This window comes from Leucoraja erinacea, chromosome 2 (genome assembly GCF_028641065.1).
Source record: "Leucoraja erinacea ecotype New England chromosome 2, Leri_hhj_1, whole genome shotgun sequence".
Taxonomy (NCBI): Eukaryota; Metazoa; Chordata; class Chondrichthyes; order Rajiformes; family Rajidae; genus Leucoraja; species Leucoraja erinaceus.
The window spans coordinates 118,741,679-118,756,750 of record NC_073378.1 but is presented as its reverse complement, the minus strand read 5'-3'; the positions used below and the strand labels follow the sequence as shown (position 1 = coordinate 118,756,750).

The 15,072-nt window shown below is 43.3% G+C and overlaps 2 protein-coding genes across 2 annotated transcripts in view; both read left to right on the top strand.

The window, feature by feature from the left end:
* ncapg2 (non-SMC condensin II complex, subunit G2) overlaps positions 1 to 1,388 on the top strand; it is a 71,360-nt gene extending 69,972 nt beyond the window's left edge. Inside the window, exon 28 of the mRNA XM_055664553.1 lies at positions 1,133 to 1,388. Coding sequence (XP_055520528.1) covers positions 1,133 to 1,169 — 37 coding nt within the window. The 3' untranslated portion in view covers positions 1,170 to 1,388. The remainder of the gene's footprint in view (positions 1 to 1,132) is intronic.
* Positions 1,389 to 8,601: 7,213 nt separating this feature from the next.
* ptprn2 (protein tyrosine phosphatase receptor type N2) overlaps positions 8,602 to 15,072 on the top strand; it is a 724,318-nt gene continuing 717,847 nt past the window's right edge. The window contains exon 1 of the mRNA XM_055664540.1: positions 8,602 to 8,863. Within this exon, the coding sequence (XP_055520515.1) occupies positions 8,776 to 8,863 (88 nt within the window). The 5' untranslated portion in view covers positions 8,602 to 8,775. The remainder of the gene's footprint in view (positions 8,864 to 15,072) is intronic.

The window sequence follows — 15,072 nt, the reverse complement described above, 5'->3', positions numbered from 1 at the left end:
GAAAATAATTTTATGTATTTTAAACCTTGTCTTTATTGAAAAGCTGGCAACTGCATTTGCAGAGGAAATGGAACTTGGATATCAATTAAAAGTAAATGTCAAATAATAATAACCTGCTGGCTGCATTTTGGATACCGGATTTCTCTCTATGTAACAAATAATGCCATCAAAATCTGGATCTATGGATCATGATGGAAATGGTTCTAATCCCCCTCTGTCTCACAGTATAACCAGTTTATTACAATGCATATTTGCTGCTACTGTCTTCCAGTTTTACTAATAATATTAATCTGTGTGATAAATTATCCATACCATTTTAAAGTTTTGAATACGTTGTTAAACAGACTTCCATTGGTATGCAATTACATGAACTTAGTCACAAGGCTGTACCGTTGAGGCATCTATCAGCAGCCTGAAGAAATTCAGTGCCAAAAGTATGAACAATACATTTTAAGACAGTTATGTTGTCTAACCTATAACAAATGTATGCCCCTTGTATATATCTTGTGTGCTAGCTGAACCTGGCATGCCTATCTATTTGTTGACCATAGCAGGTTTATTAATTTGCATTATAGGTTTATTATTATCACATGTACCCTGAGACTATGAAAACTTTTGCCTGTTTGTTATCCAGTCAAATCATACCATATGAGTACAATAGAGCCATACACAAGTACAACAGTTAGTGCAAAGAGAAAAACCCCAGAGTGCAGAACGTAGTATTGCAGCATTACAGTTACAGAAAAAGGGCTGCGATGAGGTACGTTAGAAGATCAGGACAACACCCTTGGCTTATAAAAAGGACTGTTCAGTAGTCTGATAACAGCAGGGAAGAAGCAGTTCCTAAATTTGCGTGTGCGTGCAAATGGCCTACTTTTGCTCCTTTGACTGATGGACATGCACGATTCTGACAGAAAAGTTGATACAAGGTAAAAGATAAGGTAAATGGTAGTAATCATTGAATGACTCAAAAAGCCACATGGCCTGCTCCCCATTAATTTGTATTTTTCTATTGTGTTTGCTAAACTAAAATAGATTAGTTAGTCATGATAGCATGTTGGTGCCATTGCTAAATATAATTTAGCTGAAATGCACTTTAAAAAGTATGTTAATGGATTTTCCTCTATTGCAGGACCTTGTACCTTGTCTTCAAAGAAACATCTGGATGATCTCTTACAGCTGTGAAATATTGTGAGTGTACTTTCCCTATCAGCAGAGAGGAAAATTGATGTATTCAAGCAGCACAATATTTTTCTCCCTATTTTGCAAGATGTAAAGTTGGTCTGATGTAATTGGAAATTGCATTTGTCATATGTAAATATCTGCCAATTAGAATGAATCAGGAACTGAGATATGAACGGACATGCTGCATTTTTTTGTCTGGGGGGGAAGAAAAGCCTTTTTTCTTGAAGTTAAAAGTAATGAAATGTTCTACTTTGATTTTGGACTGCAGTGTCTACCAGGAGATGTCACTGAAACACACACAATATTTTAAAGAGAACACCATATAGTAATTATATATTATGCAAAACATGATATTATGTAAAACTTGTCTAACAATTAATTTGCTGTAAACCCTGTAATTTGTAAATAAATTGAAATCATATATATATGTACATTTTTGCATGTGTCTTCCTTGTGTCTCTCACCCTGATCCCTCAGTTATCAACCTTGCTCCTTTTCCTGTTCCTTGCCTCAATTTTCCAAACTAAAAACACAAATATTGAATACACTAAGCTTTGAAATAAGGTGTTAAGGCAAGATAAAAGGTGTTATGGCGGCATAGGGAAGGAAGATGGATAGGTAAAATGGTGGTATTGTTTACTGAGAACACTGCAGTGCCTATAATGGACAAAGACAATAGAGATGTTACTACACAACTGGGACTATTTTATAGCCACTTGCACCCCCTCCAACCTCAACTCACTTGCACCTCCTCCAACCTCATATACTGTATTAGTTCAAGATGTGGACTCTTATACATCGGCAAGACCAAATGCAGACTGGGCGATCATTTCACGGAACACCTTTGCTCAGCCTGCCTGAACCTACGTGATCTCCCGGTTGCTGGACACTCTAATTCTCCTTCCCATTCCTACAGACCTCCTTCTGTCCTAGGTCTCCTCCATTGTCAGAGTGAGGCTAAATGCAAATTGGAGGAATAGCATCTCATATTTTGCTTGGGCAGCTTACAGCCCAATGGTATGAATATTGATTTCTCTCACTTCAGGTAGCCCCGGCATTCTCTCTCTATCCCTCCCCCACCCAAGTCGCACTAGCTTCTCACCAGGGGCTGAATTTAACTAGTTACTAGTTTTACTGGGGGCTGAGTTTAACTAGTTTTACTAGTTTAACCACCAGGGGCACCGGGGAGATGGCCAGCCCTGCTGGCAGTCTGTTCGTTTTTTTTCATCTTTTGTTATTTGTAGTGTTTGTTAAAAGTTTGATTTAATGTACTTCGGTTTGTTTTAGGGGGGGCGGGATCGGGGGAAACTTTTTTTTCATGCTCTTACCTTCCCGGAGATGTGATCATTTTTCGGATCACATTCTCCGGGCTCTGCGGCCTACCATCACTGGAGCTGGAGGCCTCCTCGGACTGTCGTGAGCTCCACCGCGGGGCGCGGACTTAACATCGGAGCGGATCCCTTGCCTGGGATCGCTCCCACCGCGGCCTGCGGACTTACCATCAAGGGGTCGCATTCTCAGGAGATGCAAGTCGGGAGCTCCAACACCGTAGAAGGTTCGACCAGCCCCGACGCGAGGTTCACTGTGGTGGATGTTCATGTTAAAATATGTTTTTGAGTCTGTTGCTTTTAATTGTATGACTGACCTGGCCAGTGAAATTCCTCGTATGTTGCAAAATATACTTGGCGCATAAAATCTGATTCTGATTTTCACCCTATTTCCTTTATCATCGTTACTTTTTTGCATATTTTTCATTCATTGTTCTTTCTCTCTCTACATCACCGTCCATATCTCTCGTTTCCCTTATCTCCAACCAGTCTGAAGAAGGGGCTCGACCTGTAACGTCACCCATGCATTCTCTCCAGAGATGCTGCCTGTCCCGCTGAGTTACTCCAGCTTTTTGTCTTCAGCTACTGTGAGGGATGTTGAGGAGCAAATTTACATGAAAATTTAAGAGACAAGGAAAAACAATGGGGTTGTTATAATTATGTCTAACTATTCAAATAGACTGGAGTAGAAGTGACAAAAGCCAAAGAGAGGATAGATCTTCTAACATGTTTTGGGAAACAACATGACAGATTAGTATATTTTAGGTCCATAAGATTTTAGGTCCATTAGGTGATAAAGCTCTACTTGATTCTAAGAAATTCTTACCAAGTAGGGCAAAGATGATTGGAGAAGCATCTATGAAACAGTTCTATATAGTTATACATACTCAGCACTCAGCAGTGAAAATGTACAATGCATTCAGTAAAGCCCCTGTCCCACTTGCATGTCCTTGGCACGCTAATTACTCGACCTCGTGGTCGCGTTGAGGTGCGACGGACCCGCGCGACTTCATGCGCCCGCACAGCCGTCTGGAGCGCGTGACGTCATTTGAAGATGGACACAAAATGCAGCAGTAACTCAGCGGGATCCGGCAGCATCTCTGGAGAGAAGTAATGGGTGATGTTTCGGGCGGAGACCCTTCTTCAGTCTGAAAGGAGGGTCTTGACCCGAAACGTCATCCATTCCATCTCTCCAGAGATGCTGCCGGTCCCGCTGAGTTACTCCAGCATTTTGTGTCTATCTTAAATTTTCTTGGCCCCGCTCTGGGAGTAGAAGTGGGGGCGGATCCGGATCCGCAACGGCCGTGAGCCCCAGGCCGAGCTCGGCGATCGTTTGCCTGCTTCTGCTGCTGTTGGAGGTGAGACGTTGCACCGCGCCAGGGTCTTGGGCCTGTCCCACTTTGGCCAACAGTTACGCGACAGGCCGGTGGTGCACAAAGATTTAGTTCGCTACAAAATGCCGGAGCGCTGCGCGATATCGCGCACAACTACATACTCCTCCGCGCTTCTTATTGGGAATAGCCCCGCGTGGCCACACGATGCCCGTGCGCCTCAACGCAAAGTCGCGTAATTTGCGTGCCAAGGACACGTAAGTGGGACAGGCCCTTTAGTATTCAGACCCTTTCACCTTTTCCACATTTTGTTAAGTTACAGCCTTATTCTAAAATGGATTAAATTCTTTTTTTTTATCATCAATCTACACACAATACCTCACATTCGTTGGCCCCCCCCTCGGTCATGACTGACCATCCTAGTTGTTGGCTGCTTGCTCCAAACCTCGGCTAGAGCAGCGTCGCTTATATGTGGTCGGATGCAAGCGAGGACAGGCTGTTGCCCATGCAGCACATCCCCCCTCTCCATGTCACTGATCGATGCAAAGGAACAGCAGGGCCGTTAAAGTTCGGCACCAGTGCCGTTGCAGGAGCTGCCAGAGCGAGGTTGTAGACACCGACGAACTGCCTTAGGGGCTCTGACTCTGGATTTTCTTGAGATTTACTCCAGAACCCTTTTCCATGACTGGATATGGCCACGAGGCAGTGGAGATTTTAAATCGGAATTTTCCCTCTCCTAGATGGACTGCCTACCCAGGCTGTCAAGCCCCATCTACCCGAGACTTGTGGGGGCGGGAGTGTCTACTTTTGCATGCAGGTCTATAATATCTCACAATATGAAATCAAAAACAGGTATTTAGAATTTTTTGCAAAGTAATTAAAAATAAATAACTGAAATATCACATTTACATAAGTATTCAGACCCTTTGCTATGACACTCAAAATGAAGCTTGGTTCATCCTGTTTCCATTGATTATCCTTGATGTTTCTACAACTTGGAGTCCACCAGTGGGAAATTAAATTGATTGTACATGATTTGGAAAGGCACACACCTGTCTATATAAGGTGCCACAGTTGACAGTGCATGTCAGAGCAAAACCAAGCCATGAAGACGAAGGAATTGGCCGTAGACATCCGAGACAGGATTGTGTCGAGACACAGATCTGGGGTAGGGAATAAAACAATTTCTGCAGCATTGCAGGTCCCGAAGAGCACAGTGGTCTCCGTCATTCTTAAATGGAATAACTTTGAAACCACCAGGATTCTTCATAGAACTGACCGCCTGGCCAAACTGAGCAATTGTGGGAGAAGGGCCTTGGTCAGGGAGGTGACCAAGAACCCGATGGTCACTCTGATAGAGCTCCAGAGTTCCTCCGTAGAGATAGGAGAAACTTCCAGAAGGACAACCATATCTGCAGCACTCCACCAATCAGGCCTTTATGGTAGAGTGGCCAGACAGAAGCCACTCCTCAGTAAAAGGCACAAGACAGCCCGCTTGGAGTTTGCCAAAAGGCACCTAAGCAAGATTCTCTGGTCTGATGAAACCAAGATTGAACTCTTTGGCCTGAATGCCAAGTGCATTCTGGAGGAAACCAGGCACCGCTCATCACCTGGCCAATACCATACCTACAGTGAAGCATGGTGGTGGCAGCATCATGCTGTGGGGATGTTTTTCAGTGCCAGGAACTGGGAGACTAGTCAGGATCGAGGGAAAGATGGATGGAGCAAAGTGCAGAGAGATCCTTGGTGAAAACCTGCTCCAGAACAAAATCCATCTACTATTTAAAAAAAATTCTACATGAGTAGGTTTCATATTTTCCACATTTATTCAATTTGCCATTTTTGTCCCCTTAGCTTGTCTATATGCGCATGAAGACCATCTTACTCGCAGTCTGTGCATTTACCCAGCTTTGTATCATCTGCAAACATGAGCATGTAATGTTAGATCCCCTCATCCAGCTGACTGTAATAGAATGTGAACACAGGGATAACAGCGCCAATGTTTACAAAATCTCTTGAGTACTTCAACTGGAAGATAATTAAGATGAATAAAACGCAGGAATCATTCAACAGGCCGGGTAGCATCTGTGGAAAAAGAAAGAGTTATGTGTCAGATTGAAGATCCTTCTTCAGAACCAACCCCCCACAGATGCTGTCTGTTACCAGTATATTTTATTTCAAGCTTAGGCAATTTTTTAGACTTGCGTTTACTGGAGAATAATGAGATTGTGCTCTGTCTTTGCACATGAAAGATTGTCCCCCAAAAGAGCACTTTCATAATTTTACTGGAATATCTGTCCATATTTTTTGGTGATTTACATGGAATAATTAAGAGATGAAACTAGACTATAATTGTTTTACCATATGTAGGTATGTTGCAAAACTTACCTTCAGCGTCGCTGCAGGTCTGTCGCTGCCCGTGTGCACGATTTTGCCGCCTTTGAGAGGGGGGCGGGTTTAAAACGCGATTTTCTCTCGGCTATTCAAATCGAGGTTGTTCAGCCTCCTTAGTTGCTGACGAAAAATCGCTGCGACATTAGTTCGCTGCAGGTATTTTTAAACTATTGGTTTATTTAATTGTTATAGTAGGTTAATAATCATCCTCTAAACCCGCGACCGTCGCCAACGGGACGGATCTCATGTAGGGGACAACTCAAGGTAGGCTGTTTATTTTTACATTAAAAAGTGCTTCTTAAGATCCCTTTATACATAATTTTATGTTGGGAGTAGCTGATTTGGATGCCCATTAAATCTTGCAGTATTTTTCTGGGCATATGGGGTACAAATTCACCACAATGGGAACGTTCCAAACCATCGCGTTCCACACGATCCCACTCGAAAGCTGATTTAAATGGCCATTAATTTACAGCAATCGAACACTAAATTCCTTCCATTTGGCCTATAAATTAATGTCAATGAAATTTAAAAATCATGTTTTATTGTCAATTCTTGTGTGAATGTTATTTGGACACTTAGGCTATTTAAAATGTTAATCTTTCCTTAAGAAATGGATAGATGTTTACATCTAGTAATTGAATTTTGGAATTAGCTACAATTGGGTAACTAACTAATTATATGCTTTAATTTCAGGTCGTCCAAGTAAGATTGTTTAATATTTGTTTCAGAATGCTTGAACCTATAATAACTGAAAATTTCTTTCAGTTCTTTAATTTTTAATAAAATTATGGGCTTTAGACTGTCCTTGATCACAGCTTTTGTGTTATGTCAATGGAAAATCAATAGGGAACAAGATGCTAATTTCCGAGTATGAAAATGGCCATAACCTTTTTAATACTGAAGATATGAAAGTGAATTAGGTGTCAAATTAAACTTTTTATGCTTTATCTGATGGGATAAATTAAAGACGATACCATTGCTACCATATGATTATTATTATTATGAAATTGATCGTAGAATGTGCCACTATTTTCTGTTTGAGAAATAGAGATGTAGGGAATCATGTCAGACACAAACTAATTACCAACTAAAATATTTTAAGTCGCCGCAATCCTATTGGGATCAGTAAATAAAATGGGAAGGGAAAGTGGAGAGGAACGGAACACAGAACAGAACGGTGCTGGAGAGATGTAGGGAAAGACATTTCTCAGAAAGCAAAGCATTTTTCTTTATTTTGACCGTTGTTTTTGACAGCGTGAGTACAGGAGTACAGGTACAGGAGCCTCAGGTCACATACTAGTAGGATGAGGAACAGCTTCTACAATAATACAATCACATTGCTGAACTCGGAGTCCCACCGATAGATTTCTCCGGTCCCTTCGTCCTCATTGTTTAATTATTCTGTATTTTTTGATTATTCTGTATCTTCTCTCTTTCTATTTTTTTAATTTCTTTATGCACAACTACTACGGACTGACGCAAAACTGCATTTCGTTGTACTCATACTTGTATTTGTGCGATGACATTGAATTGATCAATGGTTGTGCAACGCATGTAACAAATAATTAGCTTATTCGGTTATCGAGCAGCTGCAGCAGGCAGCGCATGGTGTCACTGGGGGGGTGAGGGCGCTTGATGTACAGGTGCAGGGTCTCATTTAGCGGATGGGCTTGCTTGCACTGCATTGGGGGCAGTGGGTCCCGTCAGCGGTGCAACGACTTAATGATGCAGGGGTTATTGACTGTCTCTCCCAAGCTTTGGCTAGCACGGGGACTGGCCCGGGGATGACGATAAGACACAAAATGCTGGAGTAACTCAGCGGATCAGGCAGCAAGCATCTCTGGAGAAAAGGAAGGGGAGACATTTCTTCAGACTGAGTCAGGGGAGAGGGAGAAGGAGATATTGAAGGGCAAGGTATGAAAAGGACAGATGATGATAAGAAAAATGTAGAAGGATTCAGAGTTGGTCGAGGGGAAGGTGACAAGGAGGCATATAATCAGTATGATTTACCAGGACAGTAAAACTAGTCGGAGAACTGGGGGGGGGCGAAGATAGATACGAAGTTAGAGAGATCAATATATGAAGGAGGGTCTCGACCTGAATAGTCACCCGTCCCTTCTCTCCTCCTGAGATGCTGCCCGTCCCGCCGAGTGCTCCATCCTTTTGTGTCTTGTCTTCAGTGCTGATGGCGCTGGGTGATTGCGAGCAGCCGGGCCGTGCTGGGCTGGGCCGGGCACTGTGATTGAGGAGCGGGGAGGGAGGGAGGGAGGCTGGACGCTGCTCGGCGGCTGAAGGGCGGTGCCAAGTAGCAGTGACGAACAGGCAGGCGGGCGGGGAGGGAGGGAGTGAGAGGGCGGAGTGAAGCTGCTCGGCTTTGGAGCCGCCGCCGCTGCTGCTGCTGCTGCTCACACCGCGGGCAGCTGGAGAGCGCTGCTTCCCTTCACCCATCTCCTCCCCTTCACCCATCCACACATCTTCTCCCTTCCATCTTCGCCCAGAAATGGATTGCTAGTCTAAAGTGCAATGGATGAAGAATGATGGAAACGATTTATTCCATCCTCCTGCTCCTGCCGGCTCTCCACTCCCCGGCGATAGCGATAGCGAGAGCGGACAAGAAATTCGGTAAGTTTGTTTGATAGCTTGTGGTGTTTTTTGTTAAATAAATAATAAGCAACCCGCCCTGAACTGCTTATCAGGTGAGGATCTTAAACGATGCGGATTCATCAGGTTGCGTATCCAGGGCTCTGAACCTGCGGCAGGCTGCAAAATAAAAGATAAACCCGATGAAGGGATCCTTTCCACAAACCTGCGATGCATTTGCGCGGATAAAGGGTTAGGATTTATCATGTGTGCGTAGCAGGTACATTGGGTCTGTCTGTCGCGAAGGGCGTGAAGCACTGGTTACCATCGGCGATAGCACTGGTTAAACCGCGTTAACTTTCACATCGACACAGTGACCCACAAATAACCAATTCCTACCGATTATGTCAGGTACTTCGTGGTGTGTTTTTTTTTAATAAACACCCCGTTGACCTGTGCAGGCGGAATTAATTGGTTGTGGTTATTGATCTTACGTTGACCGTCCGCTGGGATAAATCAGCTGGTCAGTAGGAGCCAGAAGTAAATCTCTCGGCCGCTCCATTCCTTCCATCCATTCCACTTTCCCTCGCATCCCGATACATTTAGTCGTTTCTAAGTCATTAAACTCGGCTCTGAGCGAGGAAATGTTTCATCGTGTGATAGCAGAGACGGGGTGGGCCGATTGGCCCATTTCTGTGTTGAATAACTTCATAGGTACACAAAAATGCTGGAGAAACTCAGCCGGTGCAGCAGCATCTATGGAACGAAGGAAATAGGCAACGTTTCGGGCCGAAACCCTTCTTCAGAATTCATGTCTGAATAACTTCATGTCCATCTCGAAGTCAAACCTCGGACTATGAAACTTTGCACACCTTTCTTCTTTCAGGCGAAGAATGGTCTCGACTCGAAATGTCGTCTGCCCATTTCCCTCCAGCACGCTGCCCGAGTTCATTCCGGTCGCTAGTTTTTGGGCGATATTCCTCGTATCTCTGTTTACCTTACCAATGCCTTTAGCACATGAACCTTCCGTTTAAATGAATTACATCTACAAATAATTCCATATGCTCTTGCCAAACCCTTACATCATTCCATTGTGAACATTGCAGCTGCTTTGTAATAAATGCAATTGCTTTCCTAATTGTGTGCTGCAGTTGCATGTTAATTTCATGTTATCTGTGTACAAGGACATCAGGCTTCATCTGGATACCCAACACTTTTATCACTATTCTGCTGCCAATTTTTCCAATCAAAGTTGATAACCTTTCTTTGCACCATCTGTCATGGGCTTGCAAATTGAATTCACATATTACATGTTAGTTCGCCAGTATGTGACTTTGCAGGAATGTTTGTTTGCGCCTCCAGTTCCCACCGGCTCCATGACCAGTTTGACTGAGGGGATCAGATGTAACATTTCAAACTTTGGGAGGTAGATTAAGTATAATATCACCCATTACGATGGAAAAGAGAGAGCTATTGTGTATCTATAGTGAGATAATTATAAATGGTGAGAGACTGGATAATGCAGACACTGCAAATGCTGAAAGGTTAAGCGCCAAAACAAGTCCTGGAGGAACTTTGCAGGCTGGGCAGCATCTAAGGAGAGATGGCATTTCGGTTTCGGTCCCTTCTTTAGATTCAGAGATTGGATAATGTTTTATGTGCAGAGGTACTTGAGCATCTTTGTACCCAAGTCATTGAAGGCCAACGTGCAGGTGCATCAGGCACTTGGGACGGTAAGCAATATCATGGCATTTATTTGCAAAAGGTTTTGAACACAAGAGTGTATTTATGGATCAATTTTGGTCTCATTTTTAAAGACTGGATGTACTTCCTTTAGAGAGAATGCAACAGATACTAGTTCCTAAGATGGCAGATCTATTTTATGAGGTGAAAGTGAGCAGGGGAGGGTCTTCATTCTCCAGAGTTTATTGGAATGATAGGTGATCCCATTGAAACATACAAAATTCTTAAAGGAGTGGATGATGATGTTCCCCAGCTGAAGAGTCTGAGACTAGCAGACATCGCCCCAAAGCACGAGGCAACTAATCTAGGACTGATGAGCAAAATGTTCTCAGTGTCTTTGGAAATCTCTACATCAGAAGGCTGCGGAGGCAAGGACATTGATTATAATCAGATTAGGGTTCAACACATTTCTGGACATTTACGGAATCCAGGGATATGGGGAATGTGAAGGAAAGTAGTGTTGGGGTAGAAGATCAGCCCAGATTTTGTCCAATGGTTGAGGGGGCCAAATGGCCTCCTCCTACTGCTGCTATTCCCATGCTCTCATTGCCAGTTTGCACCCCCTTCACAACCTGCTTTCGAACCTCCCTTTGCATCATAAGCAAAACGGGGGAATAGCAAATGCTGTCACGCCACCTGTGATTGTAGCTGAGGTCCAAGCACTGATCCTTGTGCTAAACCACTGGTAACAGGTGGCTGAGCTGAATCTGATCAGTCTTTCATTTGTTACGCCCAGTCTCTTGAGCCTTTACTTTGTGCAATAGTGTCTCAAATACCTTATCAAATGCTTTTGAAAATCACATGGCACATGCTGGCTTCTCCTTATGTCCTGCATTAGTTACAACCACAAATGCAATTTACATAGGTTGGGTAACTATGGCAGAATTACTTTAGCTTGTGTGTACTTAATTGTAACATATCACAAGGATGAATGGAAGGAATGTTTGACCATGTTCCTCTTTTTGTGATTTTCTACGCACTTTAATTGCTTATGTAACCATAGTGAATAAGATAAATGCATGGCCTTTCGCCCTGCACCCTATTAAAAATCCCAGCCCTCTGGGGGTTGCAGAGGAATAACACCAATATGACTGCAGCTTGTTCTAACTGGAAAGTACTAAGGACAATGTGTTCAGTTTCACGAGCAGTTTGGCAAGTCAGCATGCAGATGTGGATGAATATTTATTTGAAATACTAATTTGCTTCACGGTAATGAGTGAATAAACAAATCTGAACTCCAGTGGAGAGGTTGGAGGGAGATATGTGGTGGACAAGATTAGCAACAGCAATTTCTAGGGAACAACTGAATCTTGGTGTTATAGTTAAAGCTTGAAATGAGTGGACGGTTTTTAGAACAGGCAAGTGCATTTTTCATTAATGAAGTTTTTTCAAAGGAAGGCTTATCAGCACAACTAAATGCAAACACAAAATCTTATTTTCATGTCGTAGATGCTCAAAAATTATTTTGTTAACCCTGAGGGTGCTTGTACATCATTAAAAAGAATATATCTATTTATCTTATATTTTTTTAAAACCCGTATTTTTACAATTATTAAACCAAACCAAATTCAGAATTTAGTAGAATGCGTCTAATAAACAGGATATTGTTATGTCGGTAACAATTTGAAATGCTAATTTGCTTCATGGTAATGACTGAATAAACTCCATTGGAGAGGTGAATTTGAGCTGCGAGGTTAGAGGGAAAGATGCAGAGGTTCAAGATGAAGGGGACAAGATTTAATAGGAATCCGAGGGGTAACTTTTTCCCACAAAGGGTGGTGGATGTATGGAACAAGCTGCCAGAGGAGGTAGTTGAGGCTGGGACTGCCCTAATGTTTAAGAAACAGACATGTATTTGGATAGGACGGGTTTGGAGGGATAGGGACCAAACATGGCCAAGTGGGACACGTTGGCTGGTGTGGGCGAGTTGGGCCGAAGGGCCTGTTTCCACACTGTATCACTCTATGCACAAATACTAGTTACTAGATGTTGTGCCTTTATTCAAGAAGGGCTGCTTATCGATAACAATATTATTACTAATAATAACAATAAAAATAATAACGGTTGGAGGCACGACCAACGTTGCAGCGGCCCCTGCAGCCTGTCTGTCAGTTGAATGTATTTGTTGTGTTCTTTTATACTGTTTGTGGCTGTGTATATGTGTGTGGGGTGGGGTGGGGGGGGACTTTTAAAATCTCTTCCCTGCACGGGAGACCCAACCTTTTCCCTGTTGGGTCTCCGTTGTTGTTGGGGCCTAGCGCCGTGGAGCGGCCTCCAACCGGGACGACCTGGGGGCTCCAGTCGCGGAGCCTGCGGAGTACTCACCATCGGCCGGCCTCGGAGCGTGAGGAGTGGTGGTGGTTCACTGCTGCGGCCCGACTCCGGAGCTCGGAGGCTCCAGCCGCAGGTCTGGTGGACAGGAACATCGTGAGCTCGCGGGTGCCTGGTGGGAGACCGCTTTTTGGAGCTCCCGCAAAGCAATTTCTCCCGCCCATGTCGCGGAGTTGGAACGACCCAGAGTGGGGCCTTACATCGCCATGCGCGGCTTTAACGGTCGCGGGACATGCCAACGCCCGCCGGGGGCTCCCACATTGAGACATTAAGACCTGGAGCGGAACCGTACATCGCCCGGCGCGGCCTTAACAGCCGTGGGACTTACCGTCGCCCGCCTGGAGCTTTAACATCGGGGAAAAAAATGGAACACGGGAGAGAAAAGACTTTGCCTTCCATCACAGTGAGGAGGAGATTCACTGTGATGGATGTTTGTGTGAATTGAATTGTTTGTGTGTCTTATAGAAATTGTTTCTGTTTGTATGGCTGTAGAAACAGAGTTTCGTTTGAGCCTCATTTGAGGTTCCAATGACAATGAATAAATATTGTATTGTAACAGCAATAGTAGTAAACAGGATATTGTCATATTCAAATATCAGGAGAACTTGAATTAAAATGAAAAGGGGGAAATAGCATTGGGGAAAAAGAGAAAATGCTGAAAATCTTCAGTGGGTACAGCTGTTTTTGTGAAACAATAAACCCTGTTAATGCTTCAGGTAGCGCTTCTGAACAGTGTGAGCCTTCTGACTTCATCTCTCCAGGGCTTTGGCCAAGTAGCCAGTCCTTCCCTGCCCCATGCATTGTAAGAGCATCACTTGTTGCATAATTTCTACCGATGGTCCCTAATGGAATTACCACCAGTTTCTTGATGCTTTTTAATAAGTTAAGCGGTAATCCTCCTGCATGACTGACACTTCTGCTTTTAAGGATTAAACCATTCCGAACAATTAAACTACACGGAATGAGTTAATCATGTCTGTTAGACAATAGGTGCAGGAGTAGGCCATTCGGCACTTTGTGCCAGCACCGCCATTCAGTGTGATCGTGGCTGATTATCCACAATCAGTACCCCGTTCCTGCCTTCTCCCCATATCCCAGTATACTACGTATGTTGTATATTGCCACACATTATGTAATATTTTCTGCTTTACATCTGATTGTCAGTAAACAATCTAACCCTCAACTTGGATTATCAAGGTTAACATCATCAGTATTGAAGCCTGCATAGTATTCGGGCTGCTTCATTGGGCAGGCCATAATGTTTACATGCAAAACACCAGGCTTGCAAAACAGATGCTAAATTCTGTACTGTGTCACAGGTAGTGATTACCAGGCAGAGGAAAAGATTCAAACATAGACATTAATGCAATTGTTGCTTGAGGCAGTGCCTGGTGAGATTAGGATTGCTAAAATGTCTGATCGATAGGGAGCGACAGAAACTAAGGGTTTTGGTGTTGTTGAGAAGTAAATCAACTGCGATCTAACTGCAGTGCTGAATGGACTTCTCTGTCCATAAAGCAACTTTTTAAAAATTGTTCTCACTTGTTTATGGTTATGTTTTGGCATTCATCTGTTTCCTTTTGGAGTTGTCTATCTCTCCATGTTCGCTGCAATGATGCATTTCTCATTCAACTTTCCTCTTTATCCTCATCTGGATTGTAAATATTCATTTTATAAGGTTTGTGGCACAGAAATGAATTTTAATAAATTGCAAATCAGCCCAATTGCTGAATCTTTTCCAGTGCATTTTAAGTACTCCTTAAGGTCAAAATGATTGAATGTAATAGACCCGGCTACCCAGATCTTGTCATTCAAAGGTCAGTATTAATGTGTCTTGCATGCACGATTACAGAGGCTGACAGTGAGTAATCCTTTTACTGAATGTGTTATTGGATAATATAAACTTATTGATGAGGGTGAAATGAATGACCGAGATTTCCAAGAGCGTCTTTCTTTTCTGTGCATTGATGACTAACTCACAGTGCTCATTTAGTGGGAAGGCAAGGGAGGAGGGAATTTGTCAACAGCGAGTGTACCAATTCCAATTCTTTCCAATTTTCAATTCTTTCCTTTCAGTTCATTTTTTTCACGGCATTATTATTAGTTTAGTTGAAAATGCTTTTGTCATTGTTGGAGCCACTTGAAAAATAACCCAGCATTCGTTCATTTGGTCAGAC